This window comes from Lepidothrix coronata, unplaced genomic scaffold, assembly GCF_001604755.1.
Source record: "Lepidothrix coronata isolate B3197 unplaced genomic scaffold, Lepidothrix_coronata-1.0 Scaffold52, whole genome shotgun sequence".
In the NCBI taxonomy this organism is placed as follows: Eukaryota; Metazoa; Chordata; class Aves; order Passeriformes; family Pipridae; genus Lepidothrix; species Lepidothrix coronata.
Genome location: NW_016690232.1, coordinates 5,167,841 through 5,194,383, shown reverse-complemented (window position 1 = coordinate 5,194,383; position 26,543 = coordinate 5,167,841). Strand labels below are relative to the sequence as shown.

Below are 26,543 nucleotides of genomic sequence, written 5' to 3'. Positions count from 1 at the left end.
AAAAATCAGATTTAGGGAATCCAACAGAAATCCAGCCTCAAAAGAAAAATCATATTTAGGGAATTCAACACAAATCCAGCCCAGGTTTTCATTTAAACAAACAGGGAGCACAGTTTTGAGAAGAAGGAAAATGCCCAACAGTGTTCTGTTAAGCACACTGGATGATAAAAGGAGCACCATGAGAAAGGTCCACTCCATGAAAACTGAATTAAAGAGCTGAGATTAGATTGAATATGTCTAGTAGCCTCAGCCTAATCTCTGGTAAAACCAACAGCACAATAAGCACCTTCTACTTTTCCTTCTACCAAGGAAAGGCTCAGGGATGTGACAGCAGAGGGTTTCAGGTCAGCACTTGAAATATTTTGACAGAGCTCTGCAGGAAAGACTATACCCTGCTTCAGCCACTGATTTTCATCTCTTACTCACACCAACTGCACTACTTTTTATATATATATATATATCTCAACACTAGCATTCCACTAAAGATCTATATCTCCCTCTGCTGAACAGATAAAGGGAACAGCAGCCTTGATGGGAACCGCCAACTGGGTTTTTAACCTTTGTATTCCACGGATTCCCTATGGCTCGAAGTTACAGATGACATTTACAGGGTTATGGATAATGGTCTTTACACACTGGGGACATTTTTTTACTGACTTGTCTAAAGCTTTTGACACAGCAGCCCATAAAACCTCCACCCTAAATAACTTGTTCACATTAAGGAGAGAAGGAGGAGACATAAAACATTAGAGATCTTAATCAGTTGAGAAAAGGGCTCGGATGGGAGGGGGAGCAAAACAGATTTCTCCAGAACTCCTTTGAAACTTTGACCTTTATGGTTTTAAAGAGCTACAGTAATTTCTCACAGGAATAAGGGATAGATGGGTTTTGTGCAATTCAAGGAGAGCCATATATCAGACTGTTGGAGAAAAAATATTCAGTACACACAAGGAAGATTTACTAATGCTACAAAACTAATGAAGACAACAGCAGTAACAACCTGCAGCCTTTGGAAGAACTCATTCTTTATGTCTGAAAGAGAAAAAATAATTATGCACTGTTCAGGCTCCTAATCCAATGTCTCATTGACTATGTAACATGTCTGACTCTACATGCACCAGTGCCTGGAGGTTGATGTCCAAACTTTTATGACACCTAGAACACGTGAAGAAAAGTCATTTTATGGTAAAAAGTGCTTCAATCCATTCTGTTTAAATGGACTACACCTTGAAAGAGGTGAAACTTCCCACGAGCACCAGGAGCCTTATTTGTACAATGAGTGCTGGGTACATCTATCAAAGCCAAAAAAAACTATGGCATTTGCTGAACAGATTTCTCTCCATTCAAGATACATATTGAACACAATATTTGGTCTTATTGCAAAGCTTTGTCAGCCCTGGTTCTTGAATGACTCTAAGTTGCACGTGTCATAGAACTGTGATGGAAGGAAAGGGCAGCACAGACTCCCTCAAGCCACACACTCCAACAGGTCAAGATCACATAGATAAGGGCTTCAGACATTAAGACAAGTGGATATGAACAGGAACATCCTCCCTAAGATTTTAGGAGTGCATTTATGAAGCAACAGCGTTAAGGTTTGTGGTATCAACAAACATCATACAAAGAGAACCAAACAGGCTTCAGAGCAGTCAAAGTGGCTCTGGGGAAAGTGCAGGCTGCTGTCATATACAGTACAACACACAGCTGAGGACCTGAGTTTGCCAAATTATCAGTCAGACCCAATTTTAGTCCCAAACTACATTTTGCTTCACTAGCCTGAGGAGATATTAGCCTTCTTAACTAGGTTCTTGAGATGATGATCTAATTCATTACCTAAACTGCCCTCGCAGCAGACTCCACTGGAAGAGAGGAAGGATCTTAAATATAGTGTCACTAACCACTAATATTCCAGCTTCAGATAAGAACTCTTAAACCAAAAGCCAAAGGTATGGTGGATTATGCAGACAGGGAAACAAGCACGGGAAAGTATGTGATGATACACAGGCATCCCATGTGGAAAAGAAGCAATGGACCCTCTAACTGGGCAATGAAATGAGTCACGTGAAGAGCTTTGTACACACATCTACAGTCTCACTTTTTGCTATCTTCTTGAGATTCAGATTGCTAAGAGGAACCTCACCCAAGCATTCAAAACTACTCTTAAAAACTCACACAGTGCTCAGATGCTCAGGCACCTTTGGGGCGAGAGCCCACGCTTCACTGACAGGTTATAGATTTTCCTGTGCAACGTGACAATTTTTGCCAGTGTGTGCGTTATAAAAGTCTAAATGTGCACAGCACCCAAATAAAAGGCTGGAACAGTTAATCTACACATCAGTCTGAACAGGAGATAACACAGGAAGAGGATGACATCCCAATGAGCAATTTCTTTAAATGAGCTACCAGAAAAACTGCAGCTTTGGAAACTGCTGAGGTTGGAAAGGATTAAACTCTTAAGGGATACAGCAAGAGCTAGTAGCAAGTGCAATTTGGCATTCTGAGGAAAAGATGAATGTTGGAGTTGCCTATCTGTTCCTGAATTTCAAGGCTCATTTAAATTTGAATTTGAATTTTGTAGCATTGACTAAATGACTTCTGTGCCAGTTGTAAGACAAAATGTTCAGGAAAAGAATATTTAAGCAAACAATTAGCACACTCATTTCTGCTAATGACAGATTTATCCTTTTCTCCAGAGAATTAAATGGAGCTTTTCAAGTTCATTTTATTCATTCACTTGTTACTGAAGTGTGATGACCTCTGGGATAAAGTCAGGAAACTCCCAGTAGGTCTCTGTATTGCTCCTCACTATTCATTGCAAATGCTTTATCCAAGACAAGTCAGATACTACTTTTTCTGTGCAAGTAAAAAAGTTGTATCAGCTTTTAAACTCTTGAGGCTTATGTGAAAATTGCACATGCAACACATCCTGCACACTGATGAGAGGTTTCACATCCCTTTGTGATTTCCTAGGAAGCAGCTGCAGGAAGACACTGTGCAGTGCCTGGCAGGTCTGGCAGCATCTCTGATGTGCAGATACAGAAAAATCATCTTAACTGCAAAGATCCTAAGTTTAAATAACATGGTATAGCTGCACTTCTCCTCATTGTCAGTCCTGAGCAGAAGCAGAATGTGATCTACCTACCAGAGACAGAAAGATTGTCTTCACCGGGACAGCAAGGCTTGGTTGGATATTTCACTTTCATTTACATCCCAGCACTCATGAGGAGGGATAACATTAAAGTCAAACCTTCAAGGATGTGCTCTCACCTACAAAATCCCACTAAGCTCAGTGCTTCTGCTACAGTAAGTACCATTGGTACAAAAATATGATCACAGCCATGCCGGCTGAAAGTACAGATTCCTCCTAACAACCCTTGAAGTGCTGTAAATGCTTTCAAAGGTTACAGCAAACAATACCTTTGCAGTGAATTCTGGAATGAGTTTGAATTGAAGGTGACAAGTGTGCACTTACAAAACACAGACTTTGTCCCCTACTTCCCTGCCAACAGCCTCAGAGATCGTGGACTAGAGGAAGGTTATTGAATATCCACAAAAGGGAAAGACACCCTAAAGCCCTATACAAGTAATGGGCAAGTCCTGGAGTGCTGTATGCCACTTCTCTTTCATAAAAGCTGATTTTTGAGCAGTGCTGTGAAGTTTTTCCACAGGCTTGAAAGAAATGCCTAACCTTTGTCTGTGCCTCTGAACACTGTGCTCAATTCCTACGCTGAAGGTAATCTTGTAGCTCAAACCCAAGGAAGCTGCTTAACTCCACCCTAAACATGCCATATATTCACACAAATAAGATTCTTTCTGAGTGACTGCAGACTTTCAATACAGCAAAGTACTTACCCATGAGAATCTATTAAGGTAAGACCTTGCTTTCAGCTGGAAAACATTAATTCTCTCCCAAAGAGGCACACTGCCTTCTTGGTCATTAATATCCCATCATTCTCCTGAGCTGAGTGACAAGCCAGGCAAGTCCCCCAGATCTAAGGCAGCGAGAAAGGCTAAGTCTACAAGGAGATGTTTGGAAAAGAGAAATCACTGCTCCAGTTACTGCAGTAGAAAAATCAATATTTCACTGGACAGCATGGTCTCCAAAGTGGTCCCGCTTGGACACCAGGTATATTAGCAAAATGGAATGATGCTGATAAAGCCACATGCAACCCTGAACTGTAAGTGCATCAGGGCCATGCAGAGACCTTAAGGGGTGGGTAAATAGTTGCAAATGAAAACAAAGCTGTTGACAAAGCAATAGGAGTCCTTCATCATGCTGATACTGACCCACAGTATCTAATTAGTTTCATGGCCATTCAATGATGAAATAAAGGTGGCAGGATTCAAAGCCAGAATACATCATTCTGTAACGTTGCAATGGTGCACAGGAAGCATCTTTAAATTGCATGGAAAACATGCTGGGGAAGGGCAAAACTACCTGTGAAAGAAAATCATGAAGTGAGGAAGGGAATAAGGAAGAGAGAACAGGCAAGAAATAGAAGAAAGCCCAGCACCTAAGAGAAGGTCTCATGTTCACTGAGGATTTGCCCCTTCTTAGTTAATACTGGCCTCAATTCAGGCTGCCAAAAGCCTGTCTGGGGCTGGCACTGGTGCTCTATGGTTAGGGCAGGAGCTAACCCAGAACAGACACAATTCAGTTTTGACCACACAATTGCCAGTGTGAAGGAAGAGATGGAAAAACAAAATCAGGGATGTTTAAGAGGGAGCATGGCATCCTCAGCGCAGGTAGTCTCAAACTCTGTGGCTGTAAGCAGTAAAACCAACATCAATCAGCACTGCCCCGTGTTTTCCCTGCCCTGGCCACTTTAAACTCACACTGTCAAAAGTTTGTAACAACATAGCAAAGCTCTTTGGAGACCAATCAAAGCTAAAATTAACCCAGCAAAAACTTAAGTTCTGACCGTGATGTTCTCCCAAGCCCACCTGTACTTCTCCGCTGCTTCCACTTATTTTGTGAAGCTTTTGGAGGGTCTCTGTCCTGCATTTCTGCAGCCCTGAGAAACCCCTCTCATCCCCCAACCCAACCTGCTACATTTGTGGTTCCTACACGGAAAAAAAAAAAAACAACATAGCATGTGAGAAGATGATGCTTCTCAAGTCACTGAAACTTCAGATTCCTGAGTTCTTACACAATCTCTGCATAATATATGGGGAAATAAAAGGTCACTGGTAGCTGCTGACAGCATGACAGCATGCTGGGAATAAAGCATTGCTACTATCAATAGCTCCACTGAGCTCACCGGAGTTCGCAGACAGTCTGATCTCACCCAGACCGCCCAACTTGGACATCCCAGTTGCAAAGCGCTGGATGCATTTTCAGCCCTTGGTTTTCTTTTTTTAAAGCAGGGAAACGGTACTGCTGGAAAATATATGGGTTGAGGACATCAGGGCTATTGCAGAGGCAGAACAATAACAGCTTCAGTCGTGATTTATAAAGCTAATTTCAGGATAAAGCCCTATCTATTTTTAAAAAGAGGAAAAGACCACAGAATTACCTGATTTTGTATTCAGCAGTGATTACAGTTTATACTGGCCAATGTTTCAACCCAGTAAGCATGCAAACAGAATATTTTATTAAAGTAACAGACAAAAGGGGTCTTTTCTTCTTTATGTGCCCTCTCCACTGCAACAGATTTTATCAGGCTCCAGACACGCCAGCTTCCCTCTCACCTGAAGTGCCTGTCTGATTTTAAAAGAATTATTTCCTAAACCAAATACCCATTTCTCTCCTCTATCAGCTCTGCTTCCAGTTTATTGCTCATTTGTTCTGTTTTAGGCTACCAAAATGATTTTTTTTTGGTCATCTAAAAGCTTTCAGAGTGAAGAGTCCAGAAAAGAAACATATATCATCCATATTAGATGCTAATCCTGGGATTTGCTTCTATAGTGGCACTTAAAGTATGGTTTTCTTCGGCATCTGAAGCCAGCTCAGTGCTCTCTACTGAAGGAGAGTGTTCCTCACGGAGATGTACAGTCTAACAACACTTTTGACCACGGCTACATCTCAATCAGAGCATCACAGCAACTCCTGTAACAGAAACTCCCATTTTGCTCATTATGCCACAGGGTTTCACAGCCTGATTTTGCTTCAAAATCCATCCCCAGTCCTTCAGTTCCCTCCTTTTATTTGGCAATGGAAAACCCACTTCAAGGAGGCATTCTGAATAGATGGATGCAAGTGGGCAAGGGCAGAGGAAAATCTTTCCTTAGGGAAGGCGTGAAAGAACAGGACCTTAGGAAAAGATGCTCCAGCTTTATGGATGGTTAAAAAAGACCCTCAAGAGAAAATAAAAAAATCAGGAAGTGAAAAGTGAAAAGAAAACTCATCATTTCAAAACATTATCACTGAAAAAAACCTTAGATTTACAGTCAAAATTACATTGCTTAAGCAAGGTATGTTGGCTTTGAGCTATTCTGCATGCAGAAAAAGGGGAGGAACTGAAACGTGTATGTAATTTAATAACGGTACAGTAAATCAACTTACTTCTTCCTTTTATATCTCAAATATTAAGCTTCCCCCAACCATTTAATCAACTGCTTATCTCATCAAGCCTTAAACTATAAATATATACACACATAAATACAGACACATATATAGCATTAAGGTCCATCAAATCAACAAATAAAGTGAGAGCATATACAGGAACAGTACTTCTGTTTAAATACTGCACAAGACTGTGCAGGGCATGCAATGCTAGGAAGCCTTGGCTCTTTTATGCTTGAATAAATCACTGAATAAGTAATTGAAACAATTTTGAAGACCTGAAAATCCTGTTAAGATGTGAGCAAGCCAAAGCAGAGCTGGGACAGCTTTCTAAAATTGCCCACTACATTGGTCACTGAATTAGTGTTCAGCATTTTGCCCTGCTCATCTTTATTCCTACTGGGGGCAATCAGGAATGGTCAAGTCAGTGTGCCCAGTCTGCTGCTTTTTCTTTTTTTTTAAATACTACCTAAGGAAACCAGCTTTGACTCTTCCTTTATTGATTTTATAGCCCACGTGACAACTCGCTATTTAACAGCCATGTTCCTTTTTCCACACACTAAATGAAATTAAGCAAAACTAGTTGAAACTGATGGAGGAGGAAAACCTTTGTCTACATCATAACACATTAAACATGACTGTTTTACTATGTGAAGTATGAAAGTAGACACTAAGTCATTTCTTTGCTCTGATTGTTTTTTACAAGTTCAGAAATAACATCTTTCAAGCCTCTGGTATTTCTTTAAATTTAATATGCCATTTTTTTCCACATGTATTTTATGGCTGAAAGATCAATTAGAATTCCTTTGTGAGAAGTCATTCCCATCAGTTCAATTACTCCATGTAATTGTTTCAGTAATTGTAGTTAAATATCCATTTTAATTTTTATTTAGAGACTCAATTACCAAGCATTAAGCAGATGTAAACACTTCTTCCCTGGTACAAATACCATTTTACCCCTTGGCATTCTCTAAATCATAAAAACATGCATGTAGTCCTTTAAAACCTCCACATACCTTACAGGGTTTGCTAATGCTTCTTTCAAAACACACATGAAGACAAACCCCATGGTTTGTTAAACCTGGGTGTGGGGATAGAAACAACCCTAACTGCTCCCACCCCCTGTGTCCTGCAGCTCCAAAAGCCTTCATGAATTTAGCTGTGCCTTATTCCCCCACTGCCTTTCACTGATTTATCAGGAAGAATTCTGTTTCACGATGCTCTCTCTACATGTATATGTTAATCAGTGGCTGATCCATTTGGAGCCAGTTTTTCTCTAGAGCCATTCCCAGATAGCCCCCCTCATTCAAATGCTTCTAGTAGGTATTGTCATTCAATTCTATTTTTGCATGTAATTCACTAAACTTCAGAGATATGCCTGTCAAGCAAGTCAATATTTTACACTCCAACGTGAACACATTTTTTGCAGCATATCAAAATGCAAATTTACTTTTTTTCCCCCTCCTAAGAGTTACAACTGAAGTAGAACCAGCCTGGAAACGGGAACACTTGAATGAAACAGCAAACCAGCAGCTGCAAGAGTGATCAGCGTATCTCCTAAAGTCCAGAGAGAGCAAATGTTGTCAGAACATCTACTTACAAGTGCATTAGAACTCCCTGAGGGGCAAGGAAATGCAGAGTTGGTTAAACATTTATAGGCACCTCAGTCTCAGTTACTGTATGCACAGCAGTTTCCTCCCAGAGCGACACCTGCTCTGCTCTCAAATCTTTGTATTATCACCAAGAACCATTTAATCTAAGTGAATAAAAGGCTCATCGTGCCTTCCCTGCTGACTACTTAAAAAAAAAAAAATAAAAACATTCACAGCCATCTTCGCCCAACCCAGGAAAACACGAGCCCATCCAGAGGAATTGGAGTTGGAGCGACGGGAACAGGCACAGCCACTGTTTTACAGCACACTTCAGGTGAAACCAGTTAAAATCCCCAGTATGGCTCTGGAGTATTTATAGAGCAACGCTGTAAATCAGAAAGAACAACTATCACCATGTTAACACATTAACTTTGAGACTCTCACAGCCGAGCTTTGCCTGGTTGCCTTAGTGATCCCAATAAAAACACTAAGGACTTGTTTTGCTGGCTTTTATCTCTGATAGAGGCACCCAAATTAAAAAGTCAGGCTGGGGGATGAAGTTGACAGTTGGGTATTGTGGGACTTGAAAAGTCTTATTTGGAGGCATTTTAACTGCCAAGACACCCCAGTTTCAGACAAAGCAGACAACCTCGCATTTTTAGGGGGAATAAGGCATAAAAGAAGGAAGAAACAATATCCCTTTGTCCCCAAATCCCTTTTACCTACCTGCACAGCCAAAAGCTAGGTGATACCTTGAAGAGGGGCTGAATTTGACACAACACACATTAGCCTTGGCCTCGATGCTTGCTACTGAGTTGTCCAAATTGGTAGACCACAGTTTCACTAGAGAAAGGGAAAAAGAGACATGAGTAAACAACAACAACAAAAAAAAAAAACCACAACAAACCCATCAACCTCATCTGAAAGGCCTAAAATCTAGTTATTTCACGAATAGGATTATGGAAAGCCTCAGTTGCCAAGATATTGGTGATGATAAAGGATCAGTTGGCTCTGGTGGTTGGTAAGTTTGAACACATCCTCAAGTCCACCCTGTAAATACCCTGCCCACCTCCACACACGCAGGAGATGCCACATGGTTGAGACCATCAGAGCAGGTAACCAAACAACATTAATCTCAGCATTTAAGGTTCCTGCAGTACAGATTCATATAACCCAGAATAGGAGGCACATTCTTTTTTTGTTCCGCATCCCTGTGCTGGGATGCCAGAGCTCCATGGTCTGTGGCAGAATTGCCTTGCACAGAATAAATATACCTAATTGTATGCACAGCGAGTGAGAACAACTTGTTTTATTCTCAAGAAACTGGCACAGACAGGAAAGAAATCAGTATGCTGGCTTCCTATGATGCAATACTCCCCTGGTACAAGAACTTTACTGTTCTACAAGGCTACCACACGAACACTGATTAAACTACGTGCTACAGAATGAGCTCTTCCCCTCAAGCACTCCAGTGCTTCACAGAATGACCAACAGAAAACACCAGAGCTTTTCAAAACACAGCCTTCCCCACCCACCAGAAGCACTTCAAGTACCATTTAACCTTAAGGTGAAGAGTGCCAGGTGCTCCTCAAATAATCAATATTATTAAACGTTAAAGAAAAAACACACTGCCTTTAGCCCAGATGGAGGGGCAGTAGATTGGCATCAAGCCTGTCGATGCCTACAAGGCAGAAAACAAGACTTAAATGTTCTCCCTTTCCCTCGATGAGCGGGTTGAGCAGCACTTGAGTATCATGATCAGCATGCTGAGGCACAAAGCAGAGCAAGCTGGAACCAGTGGTTGAACAAGCAGGGATTACACGAAGGGTTAATCCCCTCAAGAGCTCCCCATGAGCTGCCTGGGCTTCTTCAGATCCGTGGCCAACAGGTCCTCCACAGTCTTTTTACAGAAAGATCACACCGGCTATGAAGTGAGCAAAAATGGGCAAAACCCAGGAACCCTGTAACCCACTGAAGTCAACACATGAGGTCAGAGCTCTTATGGCGTGTCCCCAGCTCTGACGGGTCCTCTGTATCACCTCTTGGTCAGCCTTTCCCAGGGCCTTTGAAGGAGAAGCAAGGTTTCCACATGGATTACCCAAGGATGGTTTAGACAGTGAAGGGAAAGGAAGAAAAGGAAGAGGCAGGTTGGTTCTAGTGCACCTACTTTTTAATAGTATGGCAAGAATGAAAAGCAACAAGATTGGGCCATTTCTGACCGTACCAAGGAGAACTGTTTCAGGGATGGAGGAAATACAGCACTGCTCAGGGCACACCAAGGAATCATTTCAAATACAGCACTGTGTGGGTATCTGGCAGCTGCCTGGAACCTTTAGAAAGCAGCACACACACACATACCAGAAATACAAACACTGATGCACACTCTATTTGCACAGAAACATTGTGGAAAATTCAATGAAAACAGCACCCAGCCCGTGGCTGGTTTTCAGAAATAAATACATTCTCATTGATCAGAGCTGTAATATTCATACTAAACACCTGGTTACGTTTCTAAATGGAACAACAGTTTGGTAAGCATGGCTAAAGAAGTTCTCTTCTCCCAGGCAAGACTGGATGATAAACCTTCTCCACCGTGTTCTACACTTGGGGGCAGAGAGGGGAACAGGGGCAGGGAAGAATTTTACAAAACAATAAAATATTAACATTTTGCTTAAATGAACAGACACCAGCAGATGTGTAGCCTAAGTTCCAGTGGCAATAAAGGGCATCGAGTTTATGGATGAGATGGTATAATAATAATGGTCAGTCTTCGCGAGCGAAGATTTGGGAAAGGTCATTAACCCTTCGAGCCTGCGCAGTGGATTTTTTTAGGTGAGACACAGCGTGCGCTGAACTGAGCCCACCCTTTAATCCTGAGGTTCATCTGCCGGGGCCGAGCAAAACTCGGACAGTGGCAGTGAGGGTCTCAGAACGTAGGTTTGTTTAGAGTGACCTTCTCTTAGATGGATTGCCTTACAGGGCTGACGAGCTCCATCTGCCCGGGGGGTTGGGAATTGAACCCGGGTCGCAGCGGTGAGAGTCCTGCACCCTAACCACTAGACCACCAGGGGCCCCATGAGATGGTATAGGAAGCAAATGAAACATGATTACAAGAGGACACTGTTAGCAGACAACACCACTTCAACTTGAGAAGCATGGGGTGGGCACATGATTTCAAAAGTTCAGGGTGATGTTCTGCCCAAATCTAGTACTAAAACAACACAGGTTTGTCTTGAAGCCTTCCAACCAGGTATCAATATTTAAAGCTGCATCCAAAGCGGCCGAGTCTTTCCTTGCCACCACCTCTAACAAACAAATGGCCATCTGGTCCCAGCTTTGCAGCAAAAGCTAATTGAGGGCTCAATTTCAACTTGGCTCCTTTTTTTTCCATTCAAGTTTGCAGGTCATAAGCTGAGTCATTTAGTCTGGTGTAGAGACAACCCGTGTGTTCAAAGTCATCACAATATTCATTACAACTGACAGACACAGATTAGAGCCTGCAATTTCTGTGATCTAACTGCTGTGAGATACTCCGGGCTCCAATTATATCTTAGTCAGTACCATAAAAAGGATAGATGGGACACATAGCAACACGTAATGAAACATGTCAATTTTTACCTAGAACTGCCCATTATTTTTTAAAAAGCTGACAGGTTAATAAAGCATAATTCATAAGGGCAGAGTTTATTTGCTATAGCTTTCAGCAATTTTGCTGAGGTTGAGGCAGTAATTATACAACACACAGATGTCTTGATAACATCTAGAATTGTGTTGATGAGACAGGCGACCATCTGAGAATGACTATTTCTGAAACACATGTTCTCAAAGCATATTCTTCCTCATTTTGCAGCTGCTCAGAGAGACATCTCTATGTGGCCAAATGCCTGCCTCTCACCAAAGTAGTAAGAAGATGCCTCCAGAACAGCTTTTTCAGTTTAAAATGTTTAGGTATTTTCAAGATTTTTTTTTTTTTAGTTGGAGCTCTACACCAAATGTGTAAGTTCCTAAATTAATTTCCCATGCATCATTTCTGTGTCTAAACATTGATTAAAAGAGGCAGAAGCCTGTTCTACAATAGCTGAAGCTGTTGATGTACACAGTTGGTACAGAGTAAGGATGTTTCATCCAGCCTGTCACTCGTGCAATCCTTATCTGCTCATGTGATGGAGAGCCTGCTGCTGCTCTGAAAAAGCTCTAAGCCAGGAATAGGATCTTGCTATCAGAAAACTCATTTGCAGAGATTAGCAGAATCTCTAGGAAAAGAGAAAACTGCTGAATTGTCCTGCTAGGCAAAATTTTTGATCCACTGCCTTCTGTGAGGATGATGTAAACTGATGACTTTTAGTAGGCAGTGACGGCAGGGTACTCCTTGCATAAGACACTGACTTTCTGGTCAGTATTCTAACTGCCAACATCATCTTGACCTTTTCAGGGTACTCCCAAATGAATCCAACAACCCCACAAATCTCCAGGAAATTACTGAACTTTTTGGCCAGAAAAATGACCAAACTGAAGGTTCAACCTGATATTTTGAGAGCAATAAACACCTACACCTCAAGGTCATGTCAGTGGAAGCTGAAGGAGTGAAGTATCACTGAAAATGAAGCCTCAAACAATCCTCTGGAAGCTAGAGGAACAAACTGTGATCTGCAGTTCTCAGGCTATTTCCCTCTCTAGAAGGCTGTGCCTTTTTCTTTTTATGAAGCCAGTTCTGCATATCTGTGATGCCTCTCTGAATTCAGAGGCACTATAAAAAAAAAAAATAGCTGTAGGACTGGTACCAGGTCTCACTTACCAAGGCAGCATGGAAATTACTTTCCTTAGATGGAATGAGACAGATGCTTGTGTTCCTCCTTGCCATGAGACAATGAAAAGTAACCTCTTGCTACAGCTCAGAGCTCCAGGTGCTCCTGTTCTACTCCACCTCTCCAATTCAAGCCAGGAATAGTGAAGGGACTATGGATGTAAAACCAGAACTCTCTCTTCAATTGAATTTGTCAGTGCTGCTTCTATCTCCTAGAGCTTCAGAGAACTTCAAAAACAACCCCAAAGCAGAGAAATACTTGATCACCCCAAAACAGGCCTGTGCCCCAGTGAAGACTTAAATGCTATACACATAGCATCACAAAATAATTCACTCTCCCTCTCATTTGCTAACTTTACCATGGCCATTACACTACACCCCTAATCCAGAAAAGACAGCTCTAAGTCATTAGCCAAATTTATTAGCACCAGCCCTACCCTGGTACTTTGATGACATCATTTTGCTTTCACAAATTTAAACAATCTTCTCTCCTCCAAGAGCAGAAAGTCACCCTTTCCTATTTACAAGAGAATCAGAGCTCCTGCCATTATTATGTGCATAAAAGAATTGAAATTAAGACTGTGCCTTCTCCCCAAGCTTCTTTAGTACAAATAAGCATCAATTTTTGCTCATTGCTGTCTGGTTGGAGTACACCTTTGGGTCCCTACAGACATACACAAGTACCTTTGCCCCTTGAAAAGGGAAGGGCATAACAACTGTAGATAAAAGTGAGGGGTTTGTACACACAGTAGTTACTTCAAATGCTTTTATGCTCTCATTATCTGCTATTACACTAAAAAGATCTTCCACAAATAAGCATCCTAGATTATCTTCGTCTAAGGACAGGGACAATGAAGGACTCGGGGCCCAAGGATGCTGCTTCTAATTATACCAGAATCATTTTCTCCCTAATAGCACTGTTAGAATCCCTTTTGCTGTGCCTGAGTCCTGGCAGAGAGCTGTGAAGCACAGGATTTTTTCCTTTATAAGCTTCTCCAATACTTGCCTACCAAGTGCTTTCAAAATTAGCTTCCAACTTGAAAAGACTAAGGAGAGACAGGCAGAGACCCAGGCAACCAGGAAGAACTGGCAAAGCTGTCACTTTTTTTTTTTTTTTTGCTGGCTTGTCCTGATCACTTGACAGGAAAAGGTGATGCTTGTGCTTTGTGGGGAAGCACAGCAAGATTAGCTCCAATTGCTCTGGTCACACCAACACCTATCAGCAGGGAGATTTCTTGTTAGAAAGCCCAGTGTGGCCTCACAGAAGTAGAGAAATAAAAGAGGACAGGAAGAGTAGAAAAAAATCTTTCCTGACAGATGCTGTACCTGGCCAAACACGTGTACTCACAGCTGGCCAGAACTCAACCAAACAGTCATGAACATAAGCAGAAGGACAAAATTTTAAGTTAGACAAGTCTGAATTAAGACACTTTTCATTGGTGTTAACTTTTCCTGACATTTAACCCTTTCAAATGTGATCACTGAAACGGAAGTGGGCACCACAACATTAATTTGGACGTTTGCTACTATTGCTCTGTACCATAAAGGCTTCTAAAATCTGTGCTGAGACTCCATTTGTCTCTAATTGGCTTTTTATAAATGCATATCACAGGTAAATCATGGTAAAAGTAAAGGATAAAATGTTCCATCCCAGTTTTATCCACCAAAACCCCAATACACCTTGAAAAGACCTTTGTGAATTGAAATGCAGGTTATGTAGATCTGCAGGCTTTATTACAATAATTTCTATGTAAACAGTACACTTTTAGAGACAATTACTGAAGAAGGGGAATGCTAAACTGAGGACAGGAGCTCTGCTTGCAGCTGGGCTTTGCAAAACTGGACACCTCCTTAACATGCTAATAAATGCATGTTTACCTGGCAGATCAGCTCTTTCACATGCATGGCAGGAGTGGGGAGCACTGATGAAGAGGCTGATAACTTACAAGGTGAATGTTCAACTCCTGCTGCATTTAAGCAAACAGAAAACACTCCTGATTTCCACCAACAGAGAAGGAAGTGTATTGAAAACATTTAAGACCCACCTTAAATAGAAATTAATCATTAAAGCTGCGTTTTCTAGGTGGAATTACCAGCTGCGGGGACTGTAGTGACAGGACAAGGGGCAGTGGCTTCAAACAGACAGAGGGCAGGGTTAGATGGGATATTGGGAAGAAATTCTTCCTTGTGAGGGTGGTGAGGCCCTGACACAGGTTGCCCAGAGCAGCTGTGGCTGCCCCATCCCTGCAAGTGTCCAAGGCCAGGGCTTGGAGCAACCTGGTCTAGTGGAAAGTGTCCCATGTCCTGTCCATGGCAAGGGGGTAGAAAGGGGTGAGCTTTAAGGTCTCTTCCAATCCAAACCAATTCTATGATTCCATGACTCCCAGATGCAATTGAGAAACATCAATTTCTTTTGAAACAGCATTTTAAAGCATTTTAGAAGGGGGAGCAGCTTATGAAAAATTAATTTATCATTTCAAAGCAAATCATGCAAAGCTGTCCAAAGCTTGAGCAGCCCATCTGTGAGAGCTGATCCCCACTGACTAGGAAAGGAACTCTTAAGCTCTTGCTGTTTAATAACTCTGATTTGATATTGTAAACACATTACAGATAAAATCTCGTTCATTAGGGATGAAGAATACTACATCTCACTCAGTGCTATCCTCTTCTTTAGGAGCTTCCTATTTCTTCCTAGAAAAGGAACATTTTTCTACCACCATGGGGTAAAGGGCTTGTCTTAAGGGTTCTCCAAAAGTGCTTTGTCAAATGGACCCCCGAGTGTGGAAAGCTGAGAGCTGCTCCCAGCACTCCCACTCAGTCCACCACCCAACTCCTTTAAGCCCCAAGAAACACAGGGCACATCGTTAGAGCAGGAAGCTTCTTGGGCACAGTCTTTAACATTCAGAGCTACAGGTAAAACAGCAGCAGGCATTTTCTAACTGCTGCTTTTTTTACTGACAGCCTCGTTTTTGAAACAAAAATACATGCTGTTCTTTTGAAGGGCCCCAAGGCTTTAACTCAACAAGTTTAACTAATGTTAAAACACATTCTGCTTTGTTTAGAGTCCTGGAAAATGCTAGCTGAGAGAATATTACACAAGAAATGTGAAGCAAGAGATCTTAATCCAAACAAAGCCTCTCCTTCTCTAAGATCCGAAAATTCAGTAGTACCTTGACACATTACCACGACAACTACAATATTGAAGGCAGCTGAGGAATCAGCTCCTTGAAATATCACATTTTTGTTCCTCCAAGGGAATACACAGAGGATAAAAGCCTTCTGCACAGAGACTGAAAAAGAATAATACCTTTGGCATCGTCAGAGCCTGAAGCCAATAGCTTTGGGTCCATCAAGTTAAAGTCAACACTCCAGCACCTTTTCTCATGCTCCTGTTCAGAGAAACAAGAAAAATATTGCAAGATAGTGAGTTGTAATATGATAAAACAGGAAAGGAAAACACACATGTAATTTGGTATAAATTGCCAGTGGAGTCCTGGACAGAGCACCTTATTGTGTTTACGAATTTCTCAAAAGAATATCTTTTCTCCCAGTCAAACCAAACCTTGCAGTATCCTAGATGTGCCAGGAAAGCAGAAAACAGTAGAATAGCTTTTTTAAAAAAACAAAATTGATTTAATTTTTACTTGAAAGAAAAAATAAGTTTCAGGAGATATATATTGAAAACCTGGTTTTGGAGCATGATGTGACTGGCTGTGGTTTCACCCTGTGCTGCTCCTTATTCTAGAAGAGCATAGTTGTATCTTCCAATAGTAAAAAGTAACTCAATAAATATCTCCCAATGTTGATAAGATGCCCATTTCAAACACCTCCTCTCTGAAAGTCCAGCAAATCCTCACCTTCCTGTTGAGCTAATAAATGAATCTTCTGGAGTCTAATACTCTGTTTTTCCACTCAAACAAATATTCTTTAAAAAATATTCTTAAAAGACTGCACACTCTTCCCCAAAACACAGAAGTGCTGTAATTGCTATGCTGGCACATCCCACATGGAAGCAGAACACTGCATTGAATAAAACCTGAAATTCAGTCTACTCTTTGTTTAAAGACTTCACACAGGCTTGCAAGACAAAAAGCTCGCCAGGATGAAGTCACCCAGGATGAAACCCTAAAGGGTTTCAATACATGCAAAACAGATGTCAGTATGCAACCTCTGTGCAAATCCAAATAAGAAATTCAAGTAATCTGATAGGAAGCAAAATGAGTTTGTTTTAATGTAAGCAACAGCTGGTTCTCTCTAGGTTCATTATTCAGCCTCATAAAGAAATGCAAAATGTATTTGAGGGGAAAGGAGACAAGATTTATTTTGTCCAGTATAATTTCTTTTGTATTGAGATAGGCAAAGGACTAGTAAAAACAAGCATTATAAAAATGGCTAAAACACAATGAAAAAGTAAACAGAGGCTTAAACAGGAACTAAAACTTATGTTGAACTGTCAGAGAGGGGAAACTAAAGGCTGGTCTGCAGTTCATTCATTATCAGTGACTGGTTTCAATGGACTGTGTTACCCACACAACAGCCTGCAGCACTTCCAGCCTCTCCCCAAATGCAACAACCCTCCTTGTTCTGGTCACAAGCCTCTCAGGAACCATTACACAGAAACACAGTGTTCAAGTGCCATGAAGAGACACAATGCCAGAAGCTTCTCCTGAGGCAGGTCTCTCTGTGGAGCTGAGCCCACCCGTGTGCTGAGGACTGTGCAGGGTTCTGCCCACGCTCCCCTCTCCCAGCCTCGCCACTTAAGTCTGCATTTTGCACTTCTGCTTTAGGAGCACCTGCATCAGCAACCACTGCAGGGCTTTACAAAAGGCTTTTGACAAAGACTGAAGTGGAACAGGTATGGAGAGACAGAGGTTTCTAAAGAAAGGCGAGAGAGCTTTCCAGACTCTCATTTTTCCGTGTGCAGACTCCCTGCCTGAAAGCGAGAAAATGTCAACTGCCTCATGCCTGTGACAGGAAGACAGAATTGCCTCCCTCAGAGGGCTGCAACTCAATAAAGCTGTGTGGATGAGGCATTTACCAAATGGATTTACCAAATGGGAAGAGCATCCATTTCCCCCTGTGGAACAGAAAAGCCTATTGCTGGACCAGGAGCAGAACCTCTGAATGCTGCTCCCCCAGTCAGTGCTCATGTTACCTGGTAGACCTTGGATCTTTGTCCTGTGAATCCATCCCAAAGGATGACAGTGCCTTCATAGTCACTGCTGGCGAGCAGGTTCTTGTGGTAACTACTCCAGCTGATACAGCTGAAAGAGAAAAGAGCCCTGCTCAGTCTCACAGTAAATCAGAACTTACAACCCCAAAATCACTCTTGCAATGCATCAGGCAATAAGTATCTTTGCAAAGCCCACAGCGTTTGATCAAGGCATCCCACTGAAATACAAAGGACAGGAAAAAACAAAACCTACCAGAAATAAAACAAGCCTCCCCCACAAACTAAAAGAACACCTTTGTTGGCTGAAGAGACATTGCCCCCTCGATGTGAAGTGCTAGGGTTCAGGATCTTTTAGAAGTGCATTTATCTCTAATGCTGATTGTCTGGCTATTTGAATTCCACACAAGTTCTCAGAGTTTAAGGTTTGACTTCTTAACCTCTTACCGATAGCTACCACTATTAATATTACCATAAACTACTATTATTATTACCATAAAGATAAGAATTTACCTAACAGCAGGTAAAACACAGCAGCATGGATGGTAAATCAACACATATCTAATGTTCTATACATGCACCTATTGCAAATGAATGTCTGACTTCTGAGAAACAACTTCCAGCTTTCTCTAAACGCTGAAAAAAACCCCTTTTTAGCCAGAAGGAAAGACCAGTTTGTTTGCTGTGAGTATTTCAGGAAACATTTCTGATCAAGAACTGCAAAATATATCACACAAGTTTTAATTTTAAACTGAATTAAGTGGCTGTGCAAAACTAAATGATGATTCCACTGACAAACTCTAACCATCAGCAGAGAAAACAAGAGCAGCGACACTGCCAAGTCACACTCACGGCATTCTGGCACTGTGCCTCCACTCTGACTCCCAAAAAATGTGACAGAGGTAAGAAAATTTGTAATACTTGTTCACCAATATTTGGACCATCTGGCAAAGAAGTGAGCCAGTTGCTATCAGCTATGGTGCACGTAGCAGAAGCTGAACTGACAGATCCAATTCATGCCCATCCTCAAAAAGCTCTGACACAGATAACTAGATTATTGTAGCCTTGAGGCCAAGTTTTAACCAACAATATAAACTGAAAGTCTGTGATTCTTTAACTTAGTACTGCTTTGATCAGTGCAGCTACACACTGAAACATGATGTAGGTACATGGATACTGACTTAGGAGTATTATACCTTGACAAATTCTTGGTTCCACTAGACATTTGCATCCTGTTTTCCTTAGTAATTTACACACAGAAGGGGAAAAGTACTTCTCCTTTCTTAAGGTAGTTAAGTATAAACATTTATTTTCCAATTACTTAAATAACAGCAAGCAGCATTGGTGTTCTGCTTCTGACTACGGTCACACTTAACAACATCCTTTGGTTTTAAAACTTTACATTCAGAAAGTTAAAATTTTATTTACCTCATGTAAGTCATCATCTTTAACCACCAGCTGCTAAGAGGATGTTAGAGGTGATACAGCTCAGGCAATGCTTTCCTTGGCTTCACCTTTTCCACACCATGTCATTAATGAGAAAATATTAGTGTGCCTAGCCCCTGTAGGCATGAGGGCTGTCCACAAATGTATCATCAAGGGGCTATCATTACTCCAGTTCTACTGTTGTTAGGTACCCACACAGAAAAGCAGGTCTTGACAGCCTATGATTTACCAGAAGCCTCATTCTGAGAGGCTTAAGTGGCTCCCTGAGGACCAAGTGAAGCTGGCAGGCACTGCCCACCAGAGCTGTGAGGTGAAGGTTGCAGCAGCCCGGAGATAACCACATCTGATGCCTGGAGTCCTGTTTCTAGGCGGAGCAGTCCCTGGTGGAAGCAAAAACAGCTCAGAGCCCTAGAGCTACAACAGTGAGCTCTGGGCTGGGAGCAGACTCTAGCTAATGGCAGGGGGGTAGACACTGCACTAGAGCTTTATCAGTTCAAACCTGCTCCCTACCACCTTATCTCCTCTCAAGTCAGGGCTTCAAGGAGCTTAAGGAAAAAAGGAAATAATCTGTAAGTGTAGCCATCACACAAAAGCAGGGAGAATACAGCCCAGAGCCAGATCTTAGAAGGCATTCTGGGTGCCTTTGAGAGTATATCAGGCAGCACTAGCCAGTGGAGAGGGTCCTAGAAAAAGGCTGATGTGCTGGTGACACCTTGGCTGGTCAGAGGATGGATGATCTATGCTAGTGGAGCACAAGATCCCCATCTGATTGGCACAGGAGAGCTGGGTATTGCCAGCTGAAGTATGAAGAGGATAATCACATAACCACATCTTGTCAAACAAGAAATCACCCCAGACGATGAAAATTAGAAATAACTGAGGAGGCAGAAAGATGTAAAGGACAGAGTTTAACAGTTCTGTTCAAGATAGATTTAATAAGTGTCAGGTTTGTAGGGACAGGTAATACTTTACTAGCTCAGTCAATACAGATGGAGAAAAATGAAGGGTTTCTGTGTCCAAAAGCATGTCCATTAGGTCTAGCACAGCAAAAATCCCACTGCAGCCTGATGGTGTTAACAAGGGGTTAACACTCATTTGGAAAGAATTTGTAGATAGACCAAGAGGGGAAAACAGGAACTGACAGGTGAAAAATGTTTAGGGATTTGCAGCCACTAAGTGCTTCAATTAACACCTTTTAAGTCACACACACCATAAATCTTTCATTTTTAAGTAATATGATTAGGGGATCATAGTAAGACAAAAATCAACTCTTTTCCAGCTCTCTGCCATAATTCCCCCCTCATCACCACCCAACTCTTTGAAAGGTCTGAAACCAGAGCTTTCTCCTTAATATTGCAATACCTAACTTAAATTCTGTAAAGTAACCTTTGTAGATCACAATTTAGGGTAGGATCAGCTGGAGGGGAGCTCCCCCTCCAGGTAAAGGACGCTTTTTTTTTGAGGTTTGACTGTCCTTTCATAGAAATCATATAATGCTTTGGGTTGGAAGGGACCTTACAGATCATCTCGTTCCAACCCCTCTGGGAGGGGCAGGGACACCGTCTACTATCCCAGGTTGCTCCAAGCTCCATCCAGCCTGGCCCTGAACACTTCCAGGGATGGGGCAGCCACAGCTTCTCTGGGCAACCTGTGCCAGGGCCTCACTACCTTGTGAGTAAAGAACTTCCTAATATCTAACCTAAATCTCTCCTCTTTTAGCTTGAAACTGTCCCCCCTTGTCCTACTGCTACTTGTGCCCCTAAAAAGTCACACCATGAAAAGTCCTTTGGTTGTATCCTCTGGCAGCTGTGACAATACACACCTGGAAGAAGGCTGTCCTAGAGCTGGGACATAGCAATGTTCTCCTTCTATGTGGCTTCCCAGGGACCTACAAAGGGTCGAGAACCTGCTGCCATGTTCCCCTCAAGGGAAACACTGATCTTTCTTCCATGCCCAACACAGGCAATTTTGTTGAAACTTCAAAGACATCAATTTTTTTTGGGTTCCCCCGAGATGTTATCGTGGGCAACAAATTGAACAACAGACTCAAAAAAAGGCATGGGGGAAAAAGCTGGAGAAGGGGAAAGGAAAGGGCAAAGGTGAGATGAACCAAATATGCAGCTTACACATTCCTCAAACAGGTTAACCATCAAACCCTCAGAAGTTCATAAAAATAACCTTTTGTAGACAATCTTTAGATGGCCTGCAGACACATCCAGGGAGAAACTGAAGTGTGGAGGCTCTGAGATATGATATAAAAATAACTACCTAGGGCTGAGAGAATGTATAATTCAGCACTGGATTAAAAGGCAGTGTGAGATGCCATCTTTTATTTTAAATATAGCAGCTTTATTTTTTTCAGGTTTTGCTTTGTTCTTTAATCCAGAAACAGGGTGATAGTTAACACCCCAGAGGTTTATCTTATCAGAAGTTGTGATAGCTTTCCTTCCCAGGGGATTAAGCTGGAGAAACTCTAGTTGAGAAAGCTAATCACCAACCTCTGAAACACTCTCCTACCCTCAGCATCTGATCCAGCCACACAAAAATCCTGACCCCGTAAAGATTTATGTGCATCCTTCATTTTATTCAGAGACATAAGTGGGCCAGCTCAGTTAACACTGTCAGTTATGCTGATGTTTATTTCATGAGCCAGTATTTTTATGGCTCAAATGTCTCAAATCCAGGATCAAGCCACCCAGTGTCAACTGCCCCTCTGGTAGTGAGAGTTAAATGAAGTTAAAGCTTTTAATAAGGCACAAACTGCTGTGGTCTGACCTGCTTCCAAGCACCAAGTGCTTCAGATCCAGTCTATTACCACGAGTCAACCAGTGACCAGTAGTTTTAGGACTGAAATGTTTTTAAGGGCTGCAAAAACATCCACCTGAAAAACAACACTAAACAAATACTTCAGAGACATGTGGAATTAAATTACTGCTACGAATGTTTTAAAAGAAACTAATCAATTCTAAGAAAACCCTCCCAGAGGTTAAGAGACAACTACTTTTAAAGAAAAACTCCATCTTCTTGCAAAGTAAAGTAGTCATTCTAAAAAGTGGAATTAATGCAAGTTGAAGGTATATTTCCTTATAACCTCTTTAATGTCAAACACTCTCCACACTGGAAACACAGGCATCCAACACAACAAGGATTTTCAGCTCATACCTCTCCAAATAGCAGGGACTCCATGACGAAAAACACCATCTGACAAGTTTTTGCCTAATTTAAACTTAAAAGTGAGAACTGGCTGCCATTTTCAAAGCTGGCAGCAATACACCCATGAACTGCTATTAGGATAGAGCAATAGCACGTTTGATTTATTGACACGGAAAAATGAAAACAGTGAAATATCAGCAGCCTCCTAAAAAAGAAAGGCTACCGAAGCTTTGCTTTTACTGTCGTTGACTAAACAGATGCAGCTGATTTTGGAGGTTTGTGGTAACATCTATCACTGAAGTACAGATGCTGCAAACACACAGTGGTGAGCATGCAGAATACTAAACATGGATTTCAAAAGCATGTTTACCCAACCACACTCGCACATCACCTATTGTAGATTAACGAGGCCTAAAGCCAATTTTTTACCTGAATGCTAGATCTCCTTATTCTTCTCCCCCCTGCGACCTATGGCAAAACAACAAATCTGCCTCTTGAATAAATCAGAGCAGAGCTGTGGCTCACTGCTGGCCAGTCCTCTCCATCCTTTCCCAGCTCCCACACGGAGGGAGCCGCAGATTAGTGCCTGCCATAGCTAGGGACACGGCAAGTCATAATTAGCTCACAGGGTGCTGTTTATAGCTACTACACAATGCCAGGATTTGTTTCTTGTACTGAAGCTATGAATCTGTAAATGGGATTTTTATGAGGATTTATGTGTCATCTTGTGTTTTTCCTGGAAGCTTATGCCACTGTTGTTCCCGGGGGACGCGATGCACATTTACCAGAAACCCGACACACCGACTTCCTCCCCGTTCTTAAAAATAGGGATGAGAAGGCTTAGCAGATGATGAAAAAAGAATGCATTTAAGAAGCAGGTGGGTGTAAAAAAAGGGGGTTGGAAAAGAGGAAGAGACTCAGCTACAGCTGGTACCAGGGCTCTGCTCCAGGAAAGCCTACAATCAATTACTGCTGGCACGAAGCTCAACCTTTCAGCAGGCGCCCAGCTGGCACACGGCAGAGCAGGGCTGGGCTGGCGCCAGCCCCGGTCCAGGCATGGGCTTCCCTTCCCACAGCTGCTCTGGGCCAGACTTGCTCTTGGCCAGACACGAGTCCTCACAAATGCTGTCACCTGTCTGCCTTCATAAAAGCCCATCAGAGCTGCTGCTCCTCCGAAAGCTGAGCCACCAACATCACCACTAATGATTTATGTTCCGGCATCATCGCTCTGAACAAGGTTAACCAGGATCAATTTAACCAGGACAGACATGGCACCAAATCCCATCTGCAGGCAGACCCCTGCATCTCTGCCGGGAAGAGAAATACCACCCATGTGACAGGGCAGAAATATGTTTGTCTTCGATATCAGGAAGGGCACTTGCAGGTAGCGCAAAGCCTCTTGAAGAAGCTGCACCTCCGCCCAAATTAAGATCAACAGCTTTAAGCCGAGGCTTTTTACAAAGCGCAGGCTCCGCTTGTTTAGATTTTTTTTTCTATTATAATACAGGCACATTTTCAGCACACTGCAATATTCCATAATGAAATTACAGCCTTCATATATAACTTCTCCCTCAAGCGACGCCACTTCAGAAGAGCAAGTTATTATGCTGCTCGACGCCGCGCCAGCGAGCCCGGCACCGGTGACTGGCAGCACAGCTAATGGATATAGCAAGGATGCGTTTGACTGACAGACCAACTTTATTTGTCAAAACCAAAAGCACCTACATGCCAAAGGAAGCCTGATATAATGTGGAAGAGGCTGACGGGGAAAAAAAAACAAAAAACCCAATCATATTTCTTCAAAGGAATGAGAAAAACTAGGGCAAGAAAATGAAAGAAGAGGACCCTGTCCTCCTCCGCTGAGGCAGAGTGTCAGAGGACAATGCATTTAGCATTGTCACATATACAGAAAATGTATATATGTGTGAAATTTGAGAATGAGAATAAATCTTGAATGCGAGCAGCGTCTTGTCTGGAGCACAAAGCTGACACCACTGAGTAACACCACTGAAGGCACTAACGTGGCTCTCACCAGCAGCTGCGGGAGAAAGGAGAACGAACAACTTCCTAATGCCTGGCAGGATCATCAGGGTAGACCCCTATCAAATTTGAAGCAGCAAGTTTGGAAGTTGTTTCAGATGGACTGAGAAATACCAAACATACACTGCTTTTTCCCCTTCTAATTCAGGCAAAAGGTATTGTTTGATTGCTGGATGGTTCTCCTATTAGCATGCTCTTCTCTCCAGAAAAATGAAGCTGAACAGTGTGAACTCTGCTATGACTCAGGCAAAAATGCTTAACATTTCACTAACCCAGCAAAACACAAGCTCCATAATCAGTACAGCTTATCAATGCAAATCCCTTTCACGCTGTTTTTACCCATCTTGAAAGCCAGTCCCAGGGTCAGCTGCATTTACATTTTTCCCTTCATAAAATAGTGTTATGCAATTCCTGGGAATAATGAGCACGAGCGACACAGGAATGACTGATCTATCTTTAGAAATGTGTCAGCTACAAAACGAAGCGTGACTCTTACGTTCTAAAGTAGGCTCACAAACATTATTAATCTTGTTGCACGACACTGTTTTTATGGAAGCTGGACTGTTACTTAAATTTATTACTTACACTTTTGTGGGTGCTTTACTGCTTTTAAAATGTAGAGTACCAAATAAAAACAAATGAGTTCAACAGAGATGCTGGAAACTTGCACTATAATACTGAATGGGTTTGATTGCCTGTATTATTTACTTTTGAGCTTTAACAGAATTTTTGAATTAGGATTTTTAATTTATTTAGCTGGATTCTTTCAACTGAAGTTCTGACCCAATGGTCTATATTTCATCGGTTTAAGATATCTAAAAGGATAAATCAATGGGTTGACAGTAACTACAGTAGCACTGAATCAAAAAATGAAGCAAGGTCTTTCCCCCAGAGTTAGATATTATGAGGCCCAGCAGAACAGTACTTCAGGCAGACAAAAATTCCAAGGCAGAAGGTGCACGTTTCCTGAGGACTAGCAACCTCTCAGCAGAATGGAAAGGATCTGGTCAATGAAGAGAAGAGAGCACGGAGGAATTGGTGGCTGTTATGAAGATCTGGGTACAGAAGTTACCTTGAGACGAGCTAAGACTTCACCTGGAGCATATCCACTACTTTGAGTGGGTATCCAACAGCATTTGAAAGGAACACAAAAGCAGTTCACTACCCTGTATCCCTCTCTCCTCCAGATATGTGAGCTTGTTATTACCTTGGATGAGCCCGGCATACACAGGTAACAGTGCTTGTGCCACCCAATCTCCACTGGCTCCTGTTTTCCTCCTTTCCCATTCCATTCCCACAATGGACAAGGAAAGCAAAACAGTTACTGCACATAAAAAAAAAAGAAAAATAAAAAAGGCCCTCTGAGTTCAAATGCAAATCAGTGCCTACCTGATTTTGGAATTACAGGTCATTTCATTCTCAGGGTAGTGAATATCCACCGCATCCTGAATGACTGTACCATACTCGTAGACTTTAATCTTCTTTGTCACCCCGGCGATGGCAAAGTAGTCACAGTCCCGGTCGAACTCAATACTGAGGAACAAAAGCATAGGTTGAGAACTGTGTAAAACACCACATGTACTTACTAGCAGGGTATTTTAGCTCCTAAACACCTCAGTATGGCAGAGTTGAGAACAACAGCTTTCAGTTTGCAAATACCCTGTTCAGAACACCCTGATCAGGTCTGGCACAAACACCGACAGCTCAGAGTTCTTGCTCTCAGGTAGCATTTTCTAATCCACCCCCTGCCAATACATCTCCAAATTTTTGGTAGCACAATTACTCTCCTGCAGCCAGGATCTTTGTTCAGGTGCTCTGGAGGTTTTCCAGTTC

The 26,543-nt window shown here is 42.1% G+C and overlaps 1 protein-coding gene across 4 annotated transcripts in view; it reads right to left on the bottom strand.

The window, feature by feature from the left end:
• The window catches only part of RFWD2 (ring finger and WD repeat domain 2), a 121,689-nt gene that overhangs the window by 45,438 nt on the left and 49,708 nt on the right, over positions 1 to 26,543 (bottom strand). For all 4 annotated transcript variants that reach the window (XR_001874975.1, XM_017815867.1, XM_017815864.1 and 1 more), the window contains exons 12-15: positions 26,100 to 26,243; positions 18,057 to 18,165; positions 16,209 to 16,290; positions 8,824 to 8,940 (exon numbers count right to left, since the gene is read on the bottom strand). Coding sequence is in view for 3 of the 4 variants with exons in the window: in XM_017815867.1 (XP_017671356.1) it covers positions 8,824 to 8,940; positions 16,209 to 16,290; positions 18,057 to 18,165; positions 26,100 to 26,243 (452 nt within the window). In the remaining variant the exon portion in view is untranslated. The remainder of the gene's footprint in view (positions 1 to 8,823; positions 8,941 to 16,208; positions 16,291 to 18,056; positions 18,166 to 26,099; positions 26,244 to 26,543) is intronic.